Below are 27903 nucleotides of genomic sequence, written 5' to 3'. Positions count from 1 at the left end.
ATTTAAAGTAGCTAATATTTTCCAGATCTATTTGGCTGAGGTCGTCTCACTAAGCATTGCATGATTTACATACTGCTGTGTGCTTTCCACGTGAACTCCTCGTGGTTCAGGTAGCCACATTTTATTTATTTATTTTTACTTTATTTTTAGGACACCATCACCCACATTCAGTCTTTTGTAGTGGGTATAGAGGGGTGGGGGAGGGGGTTCCAGTCTTTATGCTAAGCTGTTATTTGTTCCATGGTGCAAAAGTAGCTAAAGGTCAATTAACCTGGCTAATTGAATTACCATCCTCAAGTAATCATTGCTATCATCGCTGCAAAGTAATTGCTTTCTTCTTGCAGTGAATGAATAAAGCTATGTGGTTCTTCACATGAGCCATGTACAGTTACAGTTGCACAAAAGGTTTCATAAAACTGCCCCAAATATGATGTGATTTTTGTGGATTCTGCGTTTAGAAGCCTAGGTAATATTTCTTGAAATGCAGTCATTTGCATTTGATAACGACTGCCCTCTGTACAGAAGATAGCAAACAGTTGATCAGTGGTGGCTGGGGAGGCTCTTTGATTAATGACAGAGCCTATTGTCTGTCAGTCAGCGCCTGACAAATTGAGCTGTGGACAGCGCTGTATACCATCCTGTCCCATGGTGCTCCACTCACGAATGAAAATCTCACAGTGATTCAGTTTGGAAACTGACAACTCAGAGATGATTGTAAGAAGTGAAAGCAACAGTCAGCAGTTTGCAGGAGAATTTGATTTTGACTTATATAAATCAAAAGCACACAATAGCTGTTGTTTTTTTTATATCAAAACAAATTTGATTTTGAGATTGACGTTCATTCTTGACTTTGGAAACTGCAGTTTACAAAACACAACAAACACTCAGTAGCTTTGGATAATATCACATTTTTATATTTTATATGAAAAAAATATATATATTAATCATTGTGCATCCAACAAACCAATCAGTGCAAAGATGGTATCATAGACAAAGCATCCCTCCAAGTTCTGTTCTTCAAATTATTAAAGTGGTTTCTGAAATATAAGGATTAATTTCAAAGCCACTTAAAACCTTTAGAAATCTAAATGTTAAAAACTAGCTATATTTCTCAACGGCATTAAATGTTCATAACTAATATACTGTACATATAAAGGACATGAAACTTGAATCCATAAATGCAACATCAGTCACTTTTTCATGTTCACCCTGTTTGAAACAGGTTTATCGGTTACTTGATGTTAAGAGTCTGAGGACCACACCGTATAATCCCCAAACTGATGGACTGACAGAACGCGTCAACCCGACCCTGAAGAAGATGCTACACAAGAGGGAGTGGACGAGCAGTACTTGCCTCCTAAACTGCTTCTCAGAATACAAAACGCTTCAGGTGAGATTAATCTGTAATTCAGACGCATTTCAAGAGAATCCTAGAGGGACAAAGAAAATGTTGAACATGACATTATTGTTACGGAAGGTACTCCTGTGAGAAGATGATGATAGGATTCCTACACGCCTGCTGAAAAAGGAGGTTGACCTGATGCTGTCTCTGGGGATCATGGAGACTTCAAGCAAGTGACATAACCCAGTGGTCCTGGTGCTGAAAAAGGTTCTGCATCGACTTCAGGTATCTGAATTCAATTTCTGTTTCTATCCAACATCAAGAACTGATGACCTGCTTGAACAGCTGTCAATAGCAAAATTGTTGACATAATAGCACATTTATAGCACATGGCTAATTTGTTCAGTTAAAACCTTGTGTGACATTTGGTCAGGCTGGGAAGTTTCTGGGCATCAACCTTTGATTAGGATCAGATTAGGACATAAAGATTAAAGACATAGCAAATGGCTCTTCCATGACATCAGGGGACGCTAAACTTTGCATGTGAATTTCTATACTTTTCTTTAAACGATTCAAACAGTGAATAAAAACACATTTCTTTAAAGATGTACAGAGCATAGACCTAAATGAGGTGATGTATGAGCTTGCAACCATCAGAACTTTCAATGGCTTTCCTTTTTTCTGTCAACATATTCTCTTAAAAGCTATCTGGCAGATCGACCTCAGTTACCTATCTGTCCATCAGACGGCACAGATGGCAGAGTGATCTGACCAATTTTTTTCCATCACCTGACAGGTTTACCAACAGAAAGTAAAGTGCTCTGATTTTTGTCCCTGGTAGTTTTGATTTAGCAATTTCTTGTCATCAGCTGTGGTTTTGTGCATTGCCATCAGTATCTAGAATCTGTGATAAGCTGTTTTAGGGTAATTTAACTTTGAGAATTTTCCCTACAATCGAGTTTTGAGTTTCAATCGAGTGCATCACAGATGCACCTAAGTAAAGTATGGTGTATGTGTGTCGTACACAGGCTCCCCCATACAACTCTCTGAGAGAGAAATGGTTTTAAGAGCTGCATGGACTGCATGGTTGCTGAGGGTATGTGTCAACCAAGGTCAGCCCGGGTCAGTTATGCTCCTAAAGAACAATATAAGTTTCAGACAGTTCTCAAATGTATGTTTCAGGGGTCCCTCTCTGACGTCTTTGTTCACATAGGGGTGCTGTTGTTTCGCATATCAGTCATTATTAGTTATTATTGTGTCCTCTTCCCCCTCTGACCCCCCTTTGTTCACATGAGAGTGTTGCAGCACTGTTCACACATGACGTCATTTAAAAAACATACAAATTCATGCAGGGTGGGGGTCACTTTAGTTTCATTTATGCTAATTTATGTGAATTGGCCACGACAAAAGAACAATAGACCTGTCAAACTGTGAAAGTTTAATGAGTAGTATATAGAGCCTCTCTCTAACGTTGGCTTTGACTTTGGACGTTAGTGGAATTTCTAAGCAAACATTAGTTAGTGTTACTGTTGACACTGATGAGAAGCAGAGAGAGAAGGCACTCAGGAGAGCTCATAAACATCCTTTGGATTTTCTGGGAAAAAATCAGTCCCAAGTCATAAATCAGTCCACAGGCTGTTATAGGCAAACAAGAAAGGCGAGGAAGGGCTCATTTACAGCCAATATTTCAAGGAGCTGAACAAAATATGTTTGGATAGAGTTAAAGAAAGCTCATTTCCCCAATACTTCCTCAATATTGAAGCCTCTTTTTGAGAGAATTGTGATTATAAATATACAAATGGTGCTGACATTTAATACAAAACAGTACATGATTAATTCAGCATGATTATACCTGCCGCTTGTGGACTAAAACACTGCTATGTGGGAGAAAAGAATGTCCTTATAATCTGATAAATTTGTTATTAGCTTCTAGTATGATTGTTGATTTGCGATTAAAGGAAATTAGGCTGCACGTCAGTCTGTGAGGCTGTGAGATGAAACGGCGAACATCCGTAACTGGATAACCTGAGAGATGGTGTTCACACTCCCATTGTCTCACAAGTGCTCACTTTAATTAAGGTTTGCAGGGACGAGGAGAGCAATGATGATATGTGAGCTGCACCCCGGAGCTTCGCTCTGTTGATCCCCTCTCTCTTATCAGGCATCAAGCATCTCCTGTTTGTCTCCTGTTTTACCATAACACACATGTATCTTGGATTAACCACGACTGAAAACATATCCTCAGTGATGTAAGGTATAATGTGGCAAATATAGAGTCAGGCAAAGAGGAAAAGACACCTAATTAAAACTGAGATGTTAAATTAAGACTCATTTCAAAATGATTTAATTATTATATTAATATTTAAAATAAATGACAACCTCTCTGATTCTCTTGATTCATGACATTAAAGTAATTATGTCATAATGTTCTGAAGCACCTCTAGACATCTGTTCACAAAATGCTGATATTTATTGTTTACATAATATTTTATATATATTGTGACGGAATCAGTAAGTAAGTAAAATATATGAATTAATGAAATGAATGCTTCTTGCTCAAATACATACTGTCAACATTATTTATTTTGTATATTAATTAGATCATTTCAAGAAGTTAATGTTTACTTGAAAAGGGTATACAGCCTTGCAAATTTAATGTACAGCTGTGAGTGCTCTTAAACTTTTATTTTTCATTTGTACAGTTAATACTTTTGTCCAGATTTATCATTTCAGGATATTAAACATAAACTATAACTTGTAGGATTAATCAACCTTTGTGGCCTTGCTTGTGTGCGCTTTTATTACATTATTTTTCTGTGATTTAATATATAAGAAACACTACAGGAGAGGATAATAACTTGTTTTCCACTGCCTATAATAACAACAGCCCTCTGGACCCTGACGACACTGACGTCCGGAGAAACATTTAGCCTGTTGATCCACAAAGCATGAACGCTTGTGGTCATGATCTCATGTTTGACTGACAGTGAGTGAAAGACAACACCGTGTGTGGAGGAGGAAGTGCATCTTGTCAGCTTCCCTGATGACGCTGCAGCCAGCGCTGAAAATAAAGAGCTTGTACCTGAGCCACGGATCACCTGTGAGGAGAAAGAAAGAAACACACCTGTTGGTAAGAACACAGACACACTACTTATTACTTATTCCGCTTGTATTGATGCTTACACAGTTGCTGAGTAATTCAATCCATGTTTTTAGACAATTGCATGCTAAGCGTGCCTGTTTTAAGCAGGATTTTGTAATCGATTCCACTTTCTTTCAGTTTACAACTGTTGTCTTCCATCAGAAAAAAGAATGGTAAGTTTTACTTTCTTTGTTTTATTTTCTGTCATATAGCGTGGTAAATACTATGAGAATTGGCACATGAAAATGCTTTGTTTTGCACAAAACTGCTGGAATTAGGAGTAGTATGGTTTAGCCACAGCACCAGAACTAACCTATATGTTTGTGTGATGAAGTGTGTCTTCACTCTTGAAAGGTCAGTGCCTTTCCAAGTCACACTGAGACCTGCACTGCATGATCAGTCTTAAACAATACATATCACAAATAACTGTCAACATCAGCCTCTGATTTGTATGCAACCCTAGATGCTTTTTTGTGACTAGATGTGTACAGATACACTGACTTCTAGATGATTAAATTCACGAAAAGGACTTTCTGTGAATATGCACTCATTAGTAAAACATTAGTGCGACTCGTGCAGTACACTCACATTGGCACAAAAAGAGAGGAGCAGCTTCATTTGATACCCTTGAGTTTATTTTATCCTCTCCAGCCTGTTGAGAGACCTCAGACTGTCTGATGAGCATGAGTTGATTTAAGATGTAAAGTGATGGCAAGAACTCAGTTTCAGTTGATGACGGTGGTCTAATTTGTACCATATTGTATTACCATGTGCATGGAAACTGCAAGTATGTGCGTATATCGTATCTCCACCGGGTTTCAATTTCCTTAAAGGATAGTTGGAAGACAATGCTCCCTGATGGCGCTGTCACAGAAAAGGAAGCACTCTTTGCTTTTATGTTAATAGAATGAACCATTCTTTGGGATTAGCATTGACTGTGATTAGCTAAAAACATGTATCCATTGTTGATAAGTGTGCTCAAGAAACTAGAGTCATGAAAACAAGGCTGATGTAGAAAGACAAAATCCAAGACATAATTTTTTGAATAAAAGCATTGTTGTAAATATTCACAAGGAACATCTTCACATGTTGACAAGGAAAATGCTAACATGCTAATGTTTTGCAGGATTACCATGTTGCGCCATCTTAGTTTAATGTATTAGCGCTGGGTAATTAGTAGAGCTGCAACAATCAATCGGTTAATCAATTAATTCTCAGTTGCTGAATTCATTGCTGATTTTGAGTTTTTTAAGAAAATGTGTCAGCATTTTCTGGGTTCTTTAGTCCTCTACGAAAGTAAGCTGAATATCTTTGGGATGCAGAATAAACAAGACATTTAAGGATGTCACCATTTTTTACATTTTATAGACCAAACAACTATTTGATTAAAGAAATTGATTGACAGATTAATCCATCCATCCGTCTTCTGTAACTGTTTATCGTATCAGAGTCGCAGGTGACTGGATCCAATCCCAGCTGACATTGGGCAAGATAGGGTTTGGGTACACCCTGGACAAGGCGCTAGTTATGGGGATAATTTTGTCTCAGAAAGATTTGAATGTGTACAATATGATGTGTATACATATGCATACATTTATAAATATCCAAATACAAAATACAAATATAAAAATGTGACATACAAATAAATAAACGAATTTGTATAAATAAATGTGGATTTGCAAATATATTTTCGAGATTTGAAAATAAATGTCCTTGACTTTGTGTGTGGAGTCAGCATTTGTGGATCCATTTTTTGCTTTTCTCGCGATGACGTAATTTTGAGACATTCCTACCGCTCACCACAGGGCCGGTCCTAGCTATGGGCAATGTGGGCGGCCGCCCAGGGCGCATTCTCCGTGGGGGGCGCACGAACGCCCAAAAAAGCCAAAAACCTCGGTAATTTTCGATACCGCTCATTAAGTTAGCGGAGCGGGCGCCCCGGGAGCGGGGTGTTGACAAGGCAGAGGGGGGCGTCGGACAGACCGATGGGGGCGCACGCATCCCGGGGCGCACGGCGCATCCAGGGGCGCACGGGCGGCCGTCGGGGCGCACGAGAAAATGTTTGCCTCGGGGGGGGGTTCGCCCAGGGCGCAAATGTGGCCAGGACCGGCGCTGGCTCACCACGATTCACAAATAAATGCCACCAGATTTGAATACAAATAGCGGTACACCCTTCTTACAAGAGTAAATGAAACTGCATGATCAACATGGAAGCGGCCAGTGGATTAACTGCATGGGTAAGTAGTGTTATTTATTGCGTGTGTGTGTTATAGTGGATTTCCCCCAACTTGACAGTATAGACCTTTTCACCGTTGACAACAAAAACAATGTGTTAAAAGGGTCTGGTAAAGAACGTTTTTTTAAAATAGTTTATCGTTGTCTGTCCTTTGGTGGCAAACTAAGACAATAGTGGCTAGATTTTGTTCCCAGCCAAAAAATACCACTATTGTTAATCCAGACCGTGTTGCTGTGCTGTTGTGTGCGGAAGTGTACCGGAAATAAAGTTAGGGCCATAGAACGTTCGTACATTGTTTTTGTTGTCAACGGTGAAAAGGTCTATACTGTCAAGTTGGGGGAAATCCACTATAACACACACACGCAATAAATAACACTACTTACCCATGCAGTTAATCCACTGGCCGCTTCCATGTTGATCATGCAGTTTCATTTACTCTTGTAAGAAAGTCTCTGACTGGATAGCCTACAAATGACTGACTGGCACCGTTGCACAACACTGCCATCTGCTGGATGTTCGGTGAAGGGTGTACCGCTATTTGTATTCAAATCTGGTGGCATTTATTTGTGAATCGTGGTGAGCGGTAGGAATGTCTCAAAATTACGTCATCGCGAGAAAAGCAAAAAATGGATCCACAAATGCTGACTCCACACACAAAGTCAAGGACATTTATTTTCAAATCTCGAAAATATATTTGCAAATCCACATTTATTTATACAAATTTGTTTATTTATTTGTATGTCACATTTTTATATTTGTATTTTGTATTTGGATATTTATAAATGTATGCATATGTATACACATCATATTGTACACATTCAAATCTTTCTGAGACAAAATTATCCCCATAGCTAGTTCATCACAGTACAAATAAATTGATAATGGATATGAGCGTTAGTTGAGGCCCTACTAATTATCACTACATACAGTACAGCTGATGTCATCAAATTGGACAGCTGAAATTTTAACCTGATGATGTAACTAGATAAAAAGTCAGATCACCAAAGTTAAAATGCTCAATGCTCTGCGGACCTTGACCATCTTTACTAAATGTTCATCCAATAGTTGTTTTGACATTTCACGCTGAACCAAAAAATGTTCTTCATAGTGGCAGCAAATGAAAAGCTAATCCATTTAGTATGTTGTCGATGTGGAGATAACAGGAACTTTTGACCTGCTGGTGCCCATAGATGAAAAGTCGGAATTAACAAAGTCACTTGGATTTATCCTCTAGGGATCTTAAAATGCCTGTACCACATTTCATGACAAACCAATAGCTGTGAAGATATTTCATCTTGTACCAACGTAATGGGCCGACCGACAATATTACAATAATAACAACAATAATAATAACATATATTCTCTTCGACATCCTAGTAATGAAAGTAAGTTTTAAAAAGCTCATAGTTGATTTTGCTGTAGAATAAAAGGCCCAGTGTCACTATAAAGAGCTGTCAAATTAAACCTCAGGTTCATGTTGCATCATGCAGACTGGATCTAGGCTTTGACAGTGGAGTATTAAGACAACGATTCAAGATAAACATCCCCATGTTGCGCAAAAAAAAAAAAAGTTCTTTTCTTGAATACAGCAAACACAGAATACCTTCTTTATGTGACGACCAGCAAAATGTATAATACTGAGAGGAAGGGGAGACAATAATCTTTCACTTCTCCCACCTGTGCAGAGTTTGGAGCAGGGCTGCAGCTGAGGCAGATGTTTTATTGCTTTTTCCTTGAAGAAAAAATGAGACACAACACATTTGTTAAATTGCCTGTGTAACACAAAGCAGGCGCCTCAGCAGTCAGCAGCAACATCAAAGTTATACTTACAATACTTGTCTCTGATTTTAGAGAGACATCATTTAAACACAAATGGGTATGATGACGACTGACCATTCTTTATAGTGAAGCTACTGTACAACAGTCATTTGCAGCAGTATTCAGTACCTTTTAAAAAATGATGTCCACCAAAAATAAAACATTCTTTACTGTTAAGATTTCATTCTGAAAATTTTGAAAACTTTCAAATAAAATAAGCCATTTTGAATTTAGGTGGGTCTAACATCTCTACCCATTCACTGCTTTTAAGTTGATAACTAATTTGTGTACTATATAATAAAACATTTCAATACAAACATTTCATTTCATTGCAGGTTTTATGGTGTTGCTTTCATGTAGGTGAAGGTATAATATTTTATAAATGCCCAATATCGACTCAAATTTCTTCCCATAAACACAAAATGATATATGAAGGACTTTACAGCACATGGCTAATAATCCTTTGGGGTCTTATCAATGGTCCTTTCAATTACTTTTGCTGTCTTGGGCAAATGCTCAGTCCCCAGAGGTTTAAACAAAACAATTGATTTTAAATGCATTAAACTTTTATTTGTGTTGCTCTCCTCCCGCAGGCGTACAGAGGCAGCGTTAGACCTTACGTCAACTTCGACGCCAAACATGATGCTGAAGTTCTCCATAGAGCTATGAAAGGAATTGGTCAGTTTTCTTCAGATGAATACATCACTCCGCTGCTCTTTAGTCTTTCTCTCTCTCCCCAAACACATCTGTGACTGTACTGACTTGCCCACCTTCAAATCTCTGACAAAAACACACCTTTTTAAAATTGCCTTTAATGTTTAGCTCAGTCTATTGTGTTTTTAGTGTACTATCTCATATTGTTTTGATGACTTGATATTCTTCTTTTGTAAAGTGTCTTTGAGTACCTTGAAAAGCGCTTTTAAATAAAATGTATTATTATTATTATTATTATTATTATTATTATTATTATTATTATTACTCTTACTACTTACACTCAGCATGTTCTACCACTTATCTATTATGTTATACTCCATTTTGGAAAGTGTCACTGCATCAAAAACACACAGCCTCTTTTTACAACTTTCTCGCATCCCCTTTAACATCAAAATATTTCAACATGAAAAAACAGATACATACATTTGGAGGGGTTTCTATGATCCAGTTTCATCCTAAGAATAGCCAACCATGTCTCTTACTAATTCAACATCTAATACTTCATTCACAGTGGTAAAAATGGAAAATGCCAAAATGTGTGCATGGTCTCTCCGCAGCCGCTCCAACATCTACTTCACTGGCTTGGAATCATCTTTGCCACAATTTGTGGTGTTGTGAAAACTCTCTCTATAAATTGGCGTTAGTGGCTGTATGTGCCAGAGCACAGATATCATTGAGAGTTGGTCCAGCTGGTGTTGTTGGTGTTGCTGGTCAAGCTGGTTATTGTTTTAAGGCAACATTGTCAACCTGTTGCTTAAGGCCTTACATTTGTGAATGGCACACATCATTTATGAAGAACACAAACCTACAAAACAAACCATAAATCTGTGTGGAAACCTAGTGGATATTTTTAAGAATAATTTAAAGACTTTTACGCTATAAGGATATTGTGCCACATGATGTAGGTCTTTGTTTAAAAGCTGTTTGGCTTCATTTGGATTACTTTTTAATAGATTGACTTTTGACCCAATTTTTCTCTTTCTTTGCATGGATACAAAAAAAGAAACCGAAACATCACTCTGCAGTCACTAGTATAAATCAATGGGCCCAATGACACTCATCAAATTAAAGGTTCATTACAGGCGTACAACAACACCAGTGCTTCTCCTGCTAAATATAAACGCAATGTCAATCAGCACATTTTTTCCCTTTGTTCTCCTACTTTTGCTTCTGTTAGTTTAGTCCTCTCACAATAATATTCAGTTATAGTCAGGGCTGTGAGTTACAGACCAGCAGGGCTTTGTGCCATAATTACCTTGGACAAAATTAACGTTTTGATCCCTCAGAGGAAATATCGTGTGCTGCTCTTCAAGTCTATTTGTTCAACTGAGCCGGTTTCTCTGAGGTGTTGGTGTTATCCAACAGGACCTATTTATTGTCACCCTGGTGTAACCCTGGTTTAAGGGTTGACTCTTTATTTGGGAGTATATTCCAAACTGCCAGTTATTCTCAACATGGTCTGGTCAAGATGATGAGTGCAAACAGAATAATGTTTTATTAGCCCTTGGTTTATGAAAAGAAAGAAAGAATTTGAATTTTAAAGCTTCAGTCTTGATGTGTGCTGGTATGTGTTTATGGGAAGCTCACTCCATATGTTTTTAATGCTTATTTAACTTCTGGTCCAGGTACGGATGAAGATGCGATCCTCATGCTTCTCACAGCCCGCAGCAACGATCAGCGCCAGCAAATTAAGGCAGCATACAAAAAGGCCCACGGAAAGGTAAGGTGAGCCACTGGGAATGAAACTGAGAGCTGCTGACAGTCAGCAGTCAAACTGATGGATGGTTACAGGGCATGTCAGCCATTGTGTCCTCCTCACTTACCAGCATTACCTGGATGACGCTCAATGTGGCAACATTCATGGCACAGAGATATGTGTGTATAGTTTTTCTATCATCACTAATTAATTCCTTTTTATTAAAGATGCTGGTTATGTCAACAAATCCCATCAAAAAATAGAACCCAACTTTGTGTCTGTCTCTCATCACTTTCCCATTTCCACAGTCTCTCTGACGCACTCTGCCCCAAGCATATTGATTTCTACTGAAACCCTTTTTTTGTCTTTGGCATTGGCATTTTAAACTCTTTATTAGTACTTGACTTATGGTCGGTTACAAGTAGACTTTGGTTGTTTTAATGGTTCAGCCAAAAAGCTTGGCAGTTGGCAGAATGGTGTCCTACACTTTCCACTTCACTACACTTACCAGAAATCTGTAGTTTTGTCATTACTTTTCTTACAGAAAAATATTGTTCCGTTTGGGCCCCTTGTTACATTTCAGATGTCTTGTTAGCGAGTGTTCCAACACAGAAACCCTCTGCTTGAGGCCCATAGATGTAAAACTAATTTCACGGAAAGCTAAGAGAAAGACGAATACAGATTTATGAGGCTGAACTTTGTGTTTTCTATTTTCTGCTTTATTAATCCACTCACCCCTAGTCACAGCTTCACCTCAACCAGCCACAACAATACTTATACATTGTTCCATCAGTATTAAAAGTTTTGACATATTAAAGCAATATTACTCTGTCATAGGTGTCACAACTGCAAGTGTGATATTGCTGTTACGCAACAGCTCTACAAGCACCATATATTATTTAACAGTAATAAGTGACCACAGATTATGATCTGTTTTTGTATTTAATTATTTATTTGGCTCCACCAACACAAATAGTCCTACAGTTGAACTGGGACTGCACTGTTGCCAGGCAACACATAAACAATTTCCTGAGCACCAGCTTCCAAGCTGCTCTGTGGAGATCTATATGTTACCACAGGCCAGCTGCTTTTAATCATGTATGCAGTGAAATAAGAATGTGCTTACAGACTCTTTGCTGGAAATACCTTTTGTCTTTTTCTCTTCTTGACGTTCTGATAAACTCAAACATGTTTGATATCATCAGGAGCTAGGTGCACTCTCTTCAGCAGCCACCAGGAAGCAGGAAACCATGTAGTTAACACATTTTTACAGTGTCTGACAAGCAGCAACCTCAGTGACTGTGAAGTGAAGCCAATATGGAAGTGCTAAAAATTGCAGTTCCTTAAACGGCCACTTGAGGCTGGCTACAGAACAAGTCACATAAGCCCCCATATTAAAATGTCCAACTTCACAGCAGAAATAAACATGTTTACAGCCTGGTACAAAAAACTGTTTAGGTCTCTATAGCTAATGACAACTGTAGTTAAACTCATTCAGCTAAGGTTTTAACTCACCCGTTCGAATTACATTAAGACTTCAAGTGTCACTTATTTAACAGTGTGGTCCACTTTAAATTGACACGTAGGTGCCATTACAGATGGCTTATTTAAGGACCCAGGCATCATTCGGCCCGCCTCAGGTCCACTAATTATCCACGTCTTTGCCAATTCCTCTATTAGCCAGATGAAGCAGGACTGGCAACATGGCAGCAGCCAGAGCTGCATTAAAGTTTTGTCTCTACCACAGAAACACTAGGTAACTGTTGAGTATAATAAGGTTGTCTAACATTGACTGATACAAAAAACAATGGCTGATCACCTTTATTATCAGCCTGGTTGTGATAATTTTCTATCGGCACGATGCAGTGAATAGTTGCCCCTTGTTTGTCTAGTTTAAGAAATGTGTCCATCTTTATGGATGACGATGACATAACATTACATGATGACATGTTGTTTATGTAACGGTTGTTAGAAGCTGAGTGATACATGTAGTTAAAAGACCAGTGCTGGTGTGCTCTACATCAACTGGAAGTCAATCAAATTACTTACTACTGTTGCACTTACTGAACTAACTGTTGTATAATAATAACATATCAGTCACAGGGGACATTTTTTTCTGCAGTACACAGTTATTCTGAGGTTTAAATCAAATCATTCATCCATCTTAAACGTCACGTTGTCCTGCCATTAAAAATCACCGAGCAGGTTTACAGTCATAAGGGGAAAAATGAATCACTGAAGAATCAGGAAGACCAATTTCCTGCAGTCTCCACAGACCAGAATGCAGTTTGGTTAGTTATATAAGCCTGGGTCATTTTCTGCTGCCCTGCTCTTACTGTTCTATCACTCTGTCATATTTTATGGCCACCTGTGGATTGAAAGCAGACAGTTAATTTGCTTTATGTGCAAGTTATCAAAAAAAAAAAAAACATTCCTGCAAATGTTACTGCTGCTAAGTAGAAATAGATGAGGCAGCTTGGGAGAAAAAGAGTACATTGGAACATCGAGCCAACAAATGAACCTATTTGTTTTTATCATTATCTCAATGTGCCTCTATTACACATTATAAAATATAATGGCTGAATGAGGCACTGCCTTAAATTACCCATCTGCAATAACATCTGAAGTGAGAATTGGTGCCAAAAAGTAAAACGAAATATCCTAACAGTCATATCTCTTAAGAGTCTATGCTCTTTTCTCTGCTACCATTTTCTCTTTTCATTTCTCTTTAACTCACAGTATGCAATTTCTGCTCTGAGATGCACCTTTTGACAAACCGTTCCGCAACATGATTTGACTGGCTTTTGATCTGAAAGTGGAGATGGGTGGTTATGTGAAAAGCAAGATGGATTATGCAATGTAGAAATAAGGGGATATTCTGTTAGATGTCTGAGTGTTTGACTTGTCTGCATATTGAAGAGTACTGGCCAAGCTCAATAGGATCCCTTGGATATTTTATAACACACACACACACACACACACACACATAAAGTGAAGATATATTATGCAATGACTCAGTGTTTTCAATGATTATATTCAGGTCATGTTCCCAGCAATGCCCAAATATGTGATTCATTGCAAACACAAATTACTTTCAATGGAGTCGTCTGTGAGTAATATTTTCTGCTTGGAGTGTATTGTGTTATACCTTCATCTATTTGACACAAGAAACCTTTCTTCTTTTTCTTCTTTACAATTATTTGTAAAAATATTATTTTTTATTATTGAACAAGGTTCCAGCATGGTTAAATGAATATAGTTAATGCAGCAGATATTTAATTTGCTCTGTTTCTTTATTTGTTATGTTACAGTACGTAAATGATGCAAAGTAAAGTTCCATACAAACGTAATTATTATTGTTTTTGTTCTTCTTGTCATTAATCAACAGGAGTTGGTCAGCGCACTGAAATCGGAGCTTGGTGGACTGTTTGAGAGTCTGATTGTGGCCTTGATGACCCCATCTGTTTTATATGATGCTACCAAACTGCACAAGGCTATCAAGGTAACTAATGCTCCACTTAAGTCTTTTATATGCAAATGAGTTAAGACAGTCAGACAATGCACCTTTATGTGGCATCTGTGTAACTATACTCTTACCATACCAACAAGCCAGCATGCACAATAACAAAGACTTGACACTGGCCCACAAGAAAGGAAGCTACCAGTTTCACCTGTGACTGACAAGCTGAAATACCTGCCAAGTGAAAGGCTATTTAAAATACTGTATGGTTGAATGGTTTGTAGCCCTTCGGGTAAAACTATAATTAACTGAAATTTAGAATTGCCCATGCATTGTTTACCATGGAATAATATTCCTGAATAGGTTGAAAATAATTCTTCACTCCAACAAACCACTGTTTGCCCACAGTCAGAGTGTAGAAGTAGGCAGCGTTTTGCTAACTTTTAAGCCATAACCTCTTTGAAAGAGCAGAGGTTCTTTCAACAGCTACAGCGTCTTTCAGTAAATTTAAAACAAAGGCAAGGACAAGATTTTAATTAGATGCACAATAGATGAATTGTATTATTTTGTCAGGTGTATGTAGTTGTTCAGGGTAATCATGGATGTTTTTTGCCCTTGTTACTTTAGTGCCAGAACACTGGAATTAGCTGTGATTGCTCGAGGTCAGGTCTTTTAGTAACAATAGATAAAACAAACAAAAAAAAAACTTTTTTGTATCTGAGACAAGGAAAACACAAAAAAACAAGACCCATGACTCATTTTCATTTAATTTAAATTTAATGACATGAACTGAAGCATATTCAAAATACGTGTTGGGGTTGTTACAGCCAAAGTCAGGTTGAAAGATATCACAACATGATCTAAGCACTCAGTATCATTGGTGTGCTCCATAATAAAAATCATCTTTCATATGGTGTCATTTTCATGAGATGTTCTCCATGCATCTGCTTCAAATTTATTTTAAGGTCAGAGGTTAAGGCTGGTTTTCATTAGAGCTTCTCTAGAGATACAATCCTACCTTATTATCTTTGCTTTGCATTACATGTTTTATCTGTGGTTCTCACCTGGAAGGCAGTGTTTATTATTTATTAGATTTCTCTTATATTGCTCTCATATCTAATTTATTGCACCAAGATATCACACCAAAGTAGTGGTATAATATCACTTATTTATGCTGAAGGCTGCCTTGATTCGCCATTTTGTTTTATGGCTTAGATGTTTCGTACATTATAATTTTCTAAAGAATCACATAATTACCTCTGCTTCTGTTTATGTCATATTGAAGGCTAATAACGTTTTAAGAAAGTTTTCCTGCAGATATTTGTTTAGCGAACTCCTGGATCCTCTCATAAGTTACAAATGGACCTTTTTTTCTTCTTTGTTCTTTAATCACATTTACATTTGCATTACCAGGGCAAATGAAATGTTCAATCAAAGTGAAGGCAAAGCATTTAGGACTTGGCCTTCATATTCCCATTACACCTTCTACTCCATTTGTATGTCAGACATTTTTTGCTGGAAGGTTAATTACAGTGAAGAGAAGAGAATTAGTTTTAAAGTCTGGCTGAACCTTAAAGCTAATTCTCATTGGTAAACTGAGCTTATTCATTCTCTTATTTCATACCTTGTCATTGTTATACTTTCATTTCCTTTCACATTTTTCTTTAACAATTTAATTCTCTTTTCATCGCCAGTATTGATTTTTACAATCCATCAAATTGGATAAAAACAGCAAAAGATAAAATGTGAGAACATTCTCCATTATATCATCCACATAATGTCTTTGCATCCCAGGGCGCCGGGACTGATGATGACGTGCTGATTGAGATCCTGGCCTCCAGGACGGGCGAACAGATTAAAGACATCATCAAAGCGTACAAGAAAGGTGACTTACTCAACTGTGAAATCGAGAAACAAAAGCAGATTAGTATGTTCTTTGTTCCTTATTGTGAGAGGCTGTTGTTCGCCCAGGGCGCAAATGTAGCCAGAAACGGCGCTGCTGAGAATTATTTGTATATTTTACAATTACTGTACTTTAAATATTTTGTCTACACGATTGGTATTAAGAGCTAATTTTACAAGGACTTTTCAGCATTGGCAACATTACAGACAACCAGTAACAAAGAGTCCAACCATGGTGTCTTCCACAATATCAGACAAGCAAAAGTATTAACTTCACTGTTGACATATCAGATATTATTTTGGACACATTTTACACCCACTTGTTGTGATAGCACATTCGTTCCAGGAAAAATTAGTTGAATTGTTTTATAGTATTGGAAAAACTAGAGGAACTGAACTAAAAGACTGACACATTATAAGATGTTTTTTTTCTTCTTCTTCTTATTCTTTATAGATTTCTAGTATATGTAGCAGGGGTTTTCAAAGTTTTCAAAGACTGTGGGCTCCCCCTTAGACAAAGCTTGGAATAATACTTGGTTAGTTTGCCCATTTACTGGCTGCCAATGGGAGCATTATTATGTTAATTGTTCCCATAGACACAACACTTGAGCCTATCTCTGCTGTTTGATCTAACTTCAGACATCAAATACACAAAACAGGTCTGTTCTAAGGCATTCATTAGTTTGTTACTCTGGGAAAAACTGCGTAAATTTAAATCTTTAATCCCACACATTTAGTCTATTCTAAGTCATCTACGTTTGATGACTAATTAAAATATTTTTTCACTTCCTTTCACTGACCCTCCCCTGAGATTGTTTGAAGCCTGCTTTCTCAATTTGAAATCCTTGGCTTTTTAATATTTTGTCCAGTGAATAGAAGATGTAGAGGACTTCTCTCCCTGGTGTACAATGCCTATTTACAGTACTTGGCACAGCATCTTCCCACATTTAATTGTACTGCAACTCTTAACAACTGTCAAATGCATCGCAGCAAGAACGTGTCCCACATACCTAAATTGCAACAAACCACAATGGAAAATAGTATGTGACAACAAAGGCACAAAGGGCCAAAGGCCAGTTTATTTGATCTGGACAAAAGAGAAGGCCACACTGTCCTTTAGCCGACTAATCAAATCTCTCCTGTTGGAGATCCGCCTGCAATACGGAGGACGGCCCACTATGGTCGATTACAGCCATCAGTGACTGTTGTGAGGGAGAAGTGTAAGCAATCTTCTGCCCCTCTTCTCCTCTTTCTTTCAGAGTTCAGCAGCAAGCTGGAGAAAGATGTCTGCGGTGACACCTCAGGGCACTATCAGAAACTACTGGTGATCCTCCTACAGGTAGGGGGGGGGGCACGGCTGCTGGAAAGACTTGTGTTTCCTTTCCCGATAATGAGAGCCTCTAGTGATGCCATTACAAAGTCATGAGAGGTTTAGGTGTAGGTTGGGGAGGAGGAGGGTGATGACAGCACAATACTCCTCAGTTAGTTTCTTGAATGTGCTTTGGTTTACAGACAGAAATGTAATCTTCATGGTTCTGGGAAAGTCTGCAGATAATGTAATCTTCAGGGGTTACCTGGGTTGAGAGAGCCTCTAGTGAGCTCACAGTGTTTCCATCCACGCTGACCTACATTTGCTTTCTGTTTGTCAACCTATCTTTCTGTCTTTCTATCTCTCTGGTTGATCATTTCTTCTGCCATTAAGGGGAAGAGGGAGGAGGGCGTAGATGAGGGGAAGATCGAGAAAGACGCTAAGGTAAGGAGTAAAAACACGAGAAACACAGCAAAGTTTTGGTTTTTTAATTTAAATATCTTTTCAGAATGTGAGACAACTTCTAGCAATGTCACTTTTATTCATAAGGGATCCTCTTTCATCAGCAATCCCTGTTATATAATGAACCCCATATCTCAAAAAGATGTTGCTTTTTGTCCACTTATCCCTCCTGGATACTCCAATCCTTTTGCCAGATAAGAATGACAATATAAAACAATTCTGCAAACCCTTCTTCACTGTAATTACGGTATCTATGGTGTGGTGCTGATGATTAATAAAAGATGTACTACCTCTTCGCTGAGAGCAATAACTTCCTGGAGTTGTCACTGGTTTCCTGGCAGCTGCTCCCAAGAAATAATAGTCTATACTTATTTTGTACAAGCTAATAAGCAGTAGGCAGATTTTGAGTACTATCCACCAAAGTAATTCCTCTGGATACTAGACAGGCTGCTATAGACTATAAAAACCTATATACATATATAGTGATCTCAGAGTGTCTTGGCAGACTTGATGCCTCCACTGCCTCCCAGCTAATCCATAAATGGGCAAAGATGTGGAGCACTGGTGGAGCTGAAGCAGGGCTGTATGAAGCCTGGGTGCTCAAACAAGCCATCTGTGACAGCATCCACCTGTCAATCAAAGTGGCCACACTTCAATTAGGTGAATTCTATAAAAACAGTACAGTTGTCATGAACGGAGAAATTAGCTATAGAGACCAAAACCATTTTTTGTACCAGGCTGTAAACACGTTGTGAAGTTGGACATTTCGATATGGGGGTTTACAGAGATCAACTTGTTCTGTAGCCAAGCTACAATAAGTCAATGTTGACTTGTGGTTTCACGCGAGACACAAAAAACAGTCTCCTTGGATGTATTGAACCCATCCTTCCACCAAACCCTCGGCAGACTTTGTCACTCCTTATACTACATCAGCTGGCTTCCTCCTTTGCTCCCATCATGGATGCTAGAGGTCACCACCTGACAATACACGTAAATATGTAACCTAATGAGCTGCTTACACAAACAACCCTATATGTCTGTTTTTCGGGTGAAGATGGGCTGGAATAAAAGCTTATCTATCTATATGATGAGGTAACTATGCACTGTAAACAGTCACAGTTAACAGTTGTGTTTTAATCGTTTACACTTAATACATTTATGTCGAGAAATGTTAAAGTGCAACGTAAAATTAAATGAAAGAAAAATCCTACACATAAGGTAGATGACCAGTGTGTGGTTAAACTTAATTTGAACTTCTTTCAAATGTCAACATGTTAAATATATGATCATATTTGTGAGGCTGCTCTGAAAAGTGCAATAAAGCTAAAGGTCAAGGCTGAAAAATGGTCAATAGGAAAATTAATTAAAGGATACAAACCTCCGGGAATAGAAAATCTTGTTTCCCATAAACCAGTTCTAATTATTGATTTTTTTTTTATCATTCTTATTATTTCTGTATTTCCTTAATTGTTATTTATGATATCTGACCATGAGATGAGACATAATCTAAGTGCAGTGGAAGACAAATTGAGAAGAACTACATTGTTTTGTGTTGTTTTGGCACAGTACAAGATCTTACATCAGTGCTGTCATTTCTGCTTTTTCTGTGCGCCCCAATAAATCACATCTACACACACTTTCTATGTGTGTGAGTGTAAAAGTACAAGTGTGGATCTGCCACTACAGGACTTGTATGCTGCTGGTGAGGGCAAGTTGGGCACTGATGAGGAAAAATTCATCTCAATTATTGGCACCAGGAGCATAGAGCATCTCAGAAAAGGTGAGTTTGTTTGTGCCAGCATGTTTGTATGGTGTGAAATGTGTAATTTGTCACCTGTTGAAGAGAGCAACGTCAAAAGTTGCAAACAATATACGTTACCATCACATGAAAAACTAAAATCATTTACTGTCAGTTACTGTAAGAATGAGCAATGTGACTAACTTGCAGCTTGGTCTCAGTGTTGCAGACAAATTTCAGTTAATTTTCTTCACATAAAAATAAAAAAGAAAGTAGAAATACCTAGATAACTGAGAAATGTACAACACATCACCAGTTTTTAAGACAAGATGAAGTTGAAATGTGCAGGAGAGGCTGTGTGATAAACAAACACAACCTCAGCGGAGGTGGTGACGGCAGAAATTGTTCACAGCGAAGAGAGGTCAGAGGGCAAAAGGGCATGACTTGTTCTTGGTCGGTCGGTCAGATAAACTAAACACTGAACTCACTGAAAAATTCAAGTGGATGGACTCGAGCAGCAAAAAACAGATCAGTTGACGGGTTAGATGAAGCGACTGTGAAAGGGAGAGTCAACAACGAGTGGCCATTAGAGGAACTTCATATTCAGGCATTTTGCCATATACCAAAATGACAAAATAGGCTGCTTACCAAATGTACCTAGAACACGGCAAGTGTTTTCCATGGAACAAATTAAATCAAATAAGTTCAACACTATAGTTACAGGCAAATGAAAATACAGAGAATGGATTACAATAAAAAAAACAATAATAAAAGCAGTAAAATCTTTAAAAAAATAACATAAAACCAATTGGAACAGAAAAAAAAACGATGCCATGATAGTTAAAATTAGACTGGTGATATGAGAACTGACCTAAACTCTGGTCTCCAGTGTTAACAATTCATCAAACCTGATCTCTTCAAATGTCAATGATATTACCACACACAAAATACTTCTGCCTTTGCTAGTGAGAAAACTACTCTCCAGACCACAAGCATGAACGTAGGTTGTTTAAAGCGTTTTAACACTCTTTTGCAGCAATTAGCCACTTGGCTACTTTTCATCTCAGGGTGGTTCAGGAACATAACAGTGACTTTAGTTTACTCTGATGTCCTGTCCCTTGATCTAAACTCAACAGAGGTTATTTTTATTCATTGAAATAAGCCACATTTACAGATTTGTGTTATTCAGCCATTCATAATATGTCTGGCTGGTGGTGTTAACATATCCACAGTATTGACTCAGTTGTGGCACCAATATCCAACGACTGGGACTGTGTCCAGTGACTATAGATGGATAGGGATGGGAATTGATAAGATTTTTACGATTCCGATTCTGTTATCGATTCTGCTTAACGATTCGATTCTTTATTGATTCTCTTATCGATTCTCATTTGGGAAAAAAAGGAGAACAAATAGTTTGATCAGCATCATCTAGAGGAGGTAGTGAACTGGAACGAGTACTAGTACAGCTGCCAGCCTCTGAGCCAGCCAGACTTTCTCTCTCGTCATGGTCATCTTCTAAATGTAATGCAGAAGGCATTTCTTTAATGTTGACTGTTATAGTATGTTTTACAAAGAAGCACATCGTGCTAACATGGTAGGCAGTGTGTTAGTTACCTTCCGTAGTAACAGCAGAGGTGGTCATAGCCTGGCTGCTGCCGCTGCTGCTAGGTTGAGATTCATCTCCAGTCTGAAGCGTGTCAAAAACACGACATTCATTTAAAAATTCTGCATGTTGCGCGCGCAAATGTTTCTGCATGTTTGTCGTGTTCCCTCCCGATACTGTTACCTCCACTTTGCAATGATTGCAAGCCGAGCTGTTGCCATATGTTTTGGTAAAATGCAGCCAAACTTTGGAGCGTTTGAACCGAGTGGGTGCCATTGTTTACTACTGATTGCACTGCACGTGCGAAACTTGCGTAAGTTACATGGCGTAATTAGACGTGCTTGCTGGAATCGAGCATGCGTAACTTCTTGCGGAAGTTAAGTGACGTAATTCGTGCTTTCTGGAATCGATAAGATTAGATGGATGGAAGGGGTACCTACTTTAACTTGAGATACAGTAGGCGATGACCAATATGGACCAGGGTAGGAGCTGACAGCACTACTAGCTACATAAGGTAGCTTGTGAAGTGACTAGTTTTTCAGTGATAAAGGCTATGTATAATGTAGTGGCTGTGTGTGGACAATGTAATAAAAACACACACTCATGTAGAACACGAAGAAAAAACTAAGCAGTCAAAGTGATGTCAGTTTTCGGCTCTCACACCAAAATGAGCTGCTCTTTAATGTGAAATATGGTTTATCCCCGTGAAATAATGTGGTTGTTTTGCTCTCTACAGTGTTTGATGCCTACAAGAAGCTCTCTGGCTCTGATATAGAGGACAGCATTGAAGGCGAGACTACTGGGAATTTGGAGAACTTATTGCTAGCTGTTGGTAAGACCTGTGATTTATCAGGATCATACTTGACTGATCACAGATGAACAGGTGACAAAGAATGTTTGTTTTTTTCCACAGTTAAATGTGTCAAGAGTGTTCCAGCTTTTTTTGCTGAATGCCTCTATAAATCTATGAGGGTAGGTATCAGTGTCCTATCACACCTAAGTCCTTCACATCTGAAAATATGTTTTTGTTTTGTTCCAAAATGAGACTTTAAGTGCCAGAATAACAATGACAATTATTTTCCTAAAGAAATAGTTTGACATTTAGGGAAATGTACGTGTTTCTGAATTATTGCTATACCAGTGTTTTGCATGTTTTAGAAATCAGATTCATTTTATATCTCAGCTACACGTACACACAAGACAAAACAAAATGACACCAATTACACATAGTCCACAACACCTCAGTTTCTGTATAACAAGAAAACCTTCCTCTCTATTGAGTAATGTGCTCTTCTATCCTTCACCAACTGAAACTCCAACATCAATCTATTTCTAATACCATTGGTTAAAAAAGATAGCACAATATATTCTGTAGAGCTGCAACGAAAACTCGAGTTATTAGAGTACAAAAAAAATCCTTGATTCATTTTTTTTGCCAGGAGTATTCGTTTAATCATTAATTCTGTTTAAGTAGTCACTTGTGACGTGGGAAATGTGTTCTACGCGGACTGTAAACAGTGACGCACGTAAAAAAAAAAAAAAAAATCTGAAATGTTTGGTATTCGACTTCAAAAAGAATTGATAGCTGCAGCCCTAGTATTCTGTAACATATTTTGAAATATACAAATGGATGGATTGAGTGCAAATGTGTTTTAGATCTGTGGATGTATGTCTCCTCTTAATGTCAATACATAATGAAAATCAATTCGCAGACTCTTGTTTGAGCTACATAATCCATCAACATGAACAGCAGTTTTCCCTTAATATTCATCAAAGTCACATTATTGTTGTAATTTAGTTTAAAGGTCCTGTGTGTCACATTTAGGGGCTCTATTTTTGATATGGCAGAAATTATGTTTCTACAGAAGCCAAAAATACACAGATCAAACACTGGCTCTAGATAGGGTCTTTCATTTCACAGCCACCACAGTTTCTCTGTCATGCTCGGAAGGAGAGGTTGAGAAAAGGGAGTTGCAGTAAACAACTACACCACTAGATGTCACTAAATCCTGCACAGTGGTCCTTTAAAGGTTAAACATAGCAAAACATAGTTAAACATTTTGGAAAACATATGTATGTATTCACTTTCTTACTGAGAGTTACTTTTGTGTCAAATTAATCCAAACTTCTTCAATGTCAAACAAAAATAAGAGCTTGAGAAAGAATAAAACTTAATTTAAGAGAGAAAAAAGAAAAAGCTCACTGAAGCAAAAAACTGTAATCTCAAAAGCAAAATGTATAACTTGAAAACAAATGTAAAATGTAGAAATGTTTTGTTGTGTTAAGTTAGAAGTTAAGATAAACTCTGATATGTAGCTAGCGAACAAAACGTTTAGTAGAATACAGACAACATAGGTATATAATGAATACTTACTCTTTATTAAACTTGCAGGAAATAATTCATAAATAGGATGTCTCAATGGCCAGCAAATGAGAGCGAGGTGGCAGAGAAACCGCAAAGACAACAGTAAGAGCAAAACCCTGTTTACTGAAATAGAAACAAAGAGAACTGTAAACAAAAACATATTTATCCCAAAATTTAAAGGACTGATATAGTTATAGATATCGTTATAAATTTTATGTCTGAGATTACCTTTTTTGGCCTCAGTGAGAATTTTTCTCTCTCAAATTCTTATATTTGTTTGATAATGAAGAAGTTTGTTTGAATTCTTTTGACACAAATTTAATTGAAGCTGACAGTGAGAGCAAAGGACTGATAACTGAGAAAGAAGCAAAGAGAAGGGGACCTTGATTTTTCTGGTAATAATAATACATTTTTCAATTTAAAAAAATGATCACAAAAAACAACAAAAAAACAAAACAAAACAAAAAACACATGTTCTCAAAGAAGTGAAATACAGATATTTTACATAAAAACAAATAATTTGTTTCCAAGTTATATACGAGCAGCTGGTTAGCTAAGTTTAGCATAAAGACTGGAAAACAAGGGTAATAATATCTACACAAGCTTCTCATTTAACTCTCAGCAAGAAAGCAAAGGCATGTTTCCCAAAGGTTTACTATGATGGATTATTGTACATATTATCAAGTAATTTTAAAGACTGTATGTATTCATTTTAATATGAAAAATACATCCACAAATCTATAGTTTTACAGCATTCATTTGAAAATTCTTGGCAAAATTAGTATACATAACTTGTAATAAGGTCCCAACTCACTGGAATGCTCCTTTGACAAGAAAATAATCCCAGTTGTGTTTTTAAAGCACTCATTCTGAAGAAGAAACCTCTCTTTCCAAATATGTTCAGCGTGCTGGAACTGATGACAGCACCCTGATGAGGATAATGGTCTCAAGGAGTGAGGTGGACATGTTGGATATCAGAGACTGCTTCAAAAAGAAATATGGAGCGTCTCTTTACACTACTATCCAGGTACTGCTCACACAAGCACGAAGCTATTATAAAACCTCCACAGTGTCTCTTTATATTTCATTGTGTGTTTTTATATAACTTGTTAAATAGTCCAATCCTTCAGAAGACAAAGGAACATGCAATTTTCTTCACAGTTTTCCCTCTCCCTTGCTCTAAACATACTCATCTATCCCCCTGCATGCTTTAAAGCACCAGCTGGGTCTACTGTGGTTATGCTGCTTATACACCATTCACATAGTGATAGAGTGCAGATTAGTGATTTACGTTAAATGACTTGTACAGCGTGATGAGACTGCTTCCCTTCCTTTCACACGAGCCGAAGTGAATTAATCTATTCTCCTGGGGCCAGATGTTCAGGCAGAGTTACTGCCATCCTCCAGTGGAACTCCCATATGGCCAATACTGAATAGATAAATAAGTCATTATGGAATAACCTTTGAATAAATGTGGTAAAGTAGAATGAACCAATATATTTTCATTTATATTTGATTACAGTAATTCTTATTTCAAATTCTCCCTTTTTCAACAGTGTTTATATTTCATGGTGGCATTTTTCCCATTTACACCATTTCATATCACTTTTTATGACTTTTCATGAAAATTCTCACAGCTGATATTTTGACTTGTCGATTGCTCATGTGATTAATTATTAACATTAATTATGGCTGCATTCCTTATACGGATGTTTCTCTTCCATGGTCCTAATGTTGTGCGTGACAATTTACTGTCAAGTGACATCAAATTTAAAAGGTCCAGTGTGTAAGATTTAAAGGCTGTATACAGATTTTATGTTAGATATGGAATATAATGTGGGAGTGGGAGTTTTTCATTGTGGCGTCATTAAATTACAAAGGATGTTGTCGCTATGTTGTCAACACTAAAATAAAGTCTTTGCTTTGTTGCCAGGAGACCGGCAGTAAACATTTACGATGACAGTAACGCTATTATTAATTAATGCACAGTGCTGATGAAAGATAAATACAGTTATTAAAAAAATTAGCTGGCTTAATCTTTGTCGGGCTTTGTCTGCGCACCGTGTTTATCTACTGCAACAGGTGGTTGGCGATTTGACAATAAGGTTATACTTTATTTAACAGAGGCTGGGGACATGCAGTCGGCTGAGGGATGAGGGTGTGGGGATTTGTGACTGCACCGTTACATTACATTAAATTCATTCGACAGACATTTTGTCAAAAGTGACGATGGCAACATGAGTAATTTGGGGTCCAGGTGTCTTGCTCAAGGACACTTAGACATGTGGAGTGGAGGAGTGGTCCATCCAACCACCTGGAGCTACAACCGCCCACATGAAATGAAAAGTGACACTTTGACATACAAGTGTCATTAAAAATACCAATACCATGTACAGGGGTTTTTGAAATTAATATATCAAAGATGGGAAATAAATAAAAGCAACGTGACTCATTTTTTTATACTTAAAGCTCAAATTGAATGGAAATAATTCCATTCAAGAGGATCTGAATTTGATAAGATTGATAAAATAATGATATGTCTGTTGTTTTTTTCAGGAGGACACAGCTGGAGACTACCAGAAGGCTTTACTCTACCTCTGTGGTGGGAATGATTAATGCTGTTTTATGATGTGTTTAGCAGCACTGAATGATGAGCCACCACGTTGCTGCGAGACAAAGCTCCACACGAGATGAGGTTATCGATCCAGATGTTGTTGATTCTTTCTGACTTTAGCTTGCTATTGATTGAATTAGTGTTGATTACCCACTTGGCATTTTGACTTATAATATCCTCTGCATGAGTGGTTATTAGTTTTTGTTTAATATTAGACACAGTTTAAACAGAAAACAGCTCCACCACGATAATGAGTAGAGATGCGGTCTTGATTTTAATATAGAGAATAATGTCAGCCATGTTTGAAATCATTAAATATGTGATTATGTTTTGCTTCAGTCATGTGGCCCTGTTTTTGTCAAATTCACAATTTAGTAGCTGTTTTCAGCATGTGTTAAATGCGACTTAGAAAATACAATACCCCTGCTGAATTATTAAAACAGACACGTCGACAGCACTCACACTGTCATTAATTACAAATGAACTGCTAATCCAGACTTGAATTGCGATATGGCTCTCAGTGATCAATAAGTAATGGGACACTATTAGACATTTGTTGACTGATATAAAGACATCTCCTGCCTCCATGTCTTTCTGCATGAAGGAACCGGGTGTCAAACAAATTGGGTCATTAGATCAGTAGATGGGAAATGATTTCACTTTGCTGGAGTTGAGCCACAGGGTGGCAGCAAAGTCTGAAATGAGCAGATTGTTTTAATTCACAGTGACTCAAGACATTTTAATACCTCAGACATACGTTTATGGTACTAAAACATTTTACTTTGAAAATCATATATCTGTATTTATGTGATCTCCCTCTTTAAGTTGTCAAAACATTTATTCAAAAACTATATTAAGATTGAGGTTCATAAATCACAATGTTCACTGTATTGCATGTTATTTACTCACTACCTCATACATTTTTAGATATGTTTTCAGCTTAAATCTTAAACCTTCAAAGTAAAACACTGTTTGATTTATGTAATAGTAATATTCTGCTCCTCTGTCTTATTGTCTAGTGGAGCATTTCATGTCCCTGTGATTCAGCCCAATCAGATATATTACTTATCTTGGGAGCTGAACTAGATGTCAAAGAAAGTTCTGGTTTTGAGAAGTGCTTGTGCTCACAACAGGGGTTTGCAGTAATAAGAGCCCATCAAAGTGTCGCTGGGGTTGAAGACATTAAAAATATGAAGTTGAATTTGATTTTCATCTCCAGTGGGATACATACACTGCATGTCATGGGTTTAGGAGCTAAATTCAAGATAGGGCTATCATATCAGTTAAACCAATATGTTTATTTATCTGCCACAGTTAGGTAGAGTCTTAGTTTGGTTTCATAAATGTATCCAGTCAATTACTTATACAAAGACATATATGTCAGAAATGAAACATTAGTGAGCATTTATAGATCTCTCTGTGGTTCAGAACTCTCCTTATGTTCATAAAATCTGTCTGCCAGACGTGTTATGTATTTAAAAAACACCTGAAGGTTCATG

The 27903-nt window shown here is 37.6% G+C and overlaps 1 protein-coding gene across 2 annotated transcripts; it reads left to right on the top strand.

Annotated features, from left to right (window-relative positions):
- Positions 1 to 4369: 4369 nt before the first annotated feature.
- anxa5a (annexin A5a) lies at positions 4370 to 26694 on the top strand. Of its 2 annotated transcripts, XM_010731416.3 has the most exons (13): positions 4370 to 4472; positions 4623 to 4657; positions 9132 to 9216; positions 10878 to 10972; positions 14337 to 14450; positions 16203 to 16293; positions 17570 to 17649; positions 18013 to 18063; positions 19768 to 19861; positions 22162 to 22257; positions 22339 to 22397; positions 24695 to 24817; positions 26347 to 26694. In XM_010731416.3, the coding sequence occupies exons 2-13, from the start codon at positions 4655 to 4657 to the stop codon at positions 26404 to 26406; spliced, it is 951 nt and encodes a 316-aa protein (XP_010729718.1). In that variant the 5' UTR covers positions 4370 to 4472; positions 4623 to 4654; the 3' UTR covers positions 26407 to 26694. The 2 variants fall into 2 exon arrangements, with proteins under 2 accessions (XP_010729718.1, XP_019113988.1); XM_019258443.2 differs by lacking the exons at positions 4370 to 4472; positions 4623 to 4657 and adding an exon at positions 6664 to 7296 and having other exon boundaries at positions 26347 to 26453.
- Positions 26695 to 27903: the final 1209 nt, after the last annotated feature.

Source organism: Larimichthys crocea, chromosome VII (assembly GCF_000972845.2).
Source record: "Larimichthys crocea isolate SSNF chromosome VII, L_crocea_2.0, whole genome shotgun sequence".
Classification (NCBI taxonomy): domain Eukaryota; kingdom Metazoa; phylum Chordata; class Actinopteri; family Sciaenidae; genus Larimichthys; species Larimichthys crocea.
Note: the sequence above shows the minus strand (reverse complement) of the source record. Positions and strands in the feature narration are given on the sequence as shown.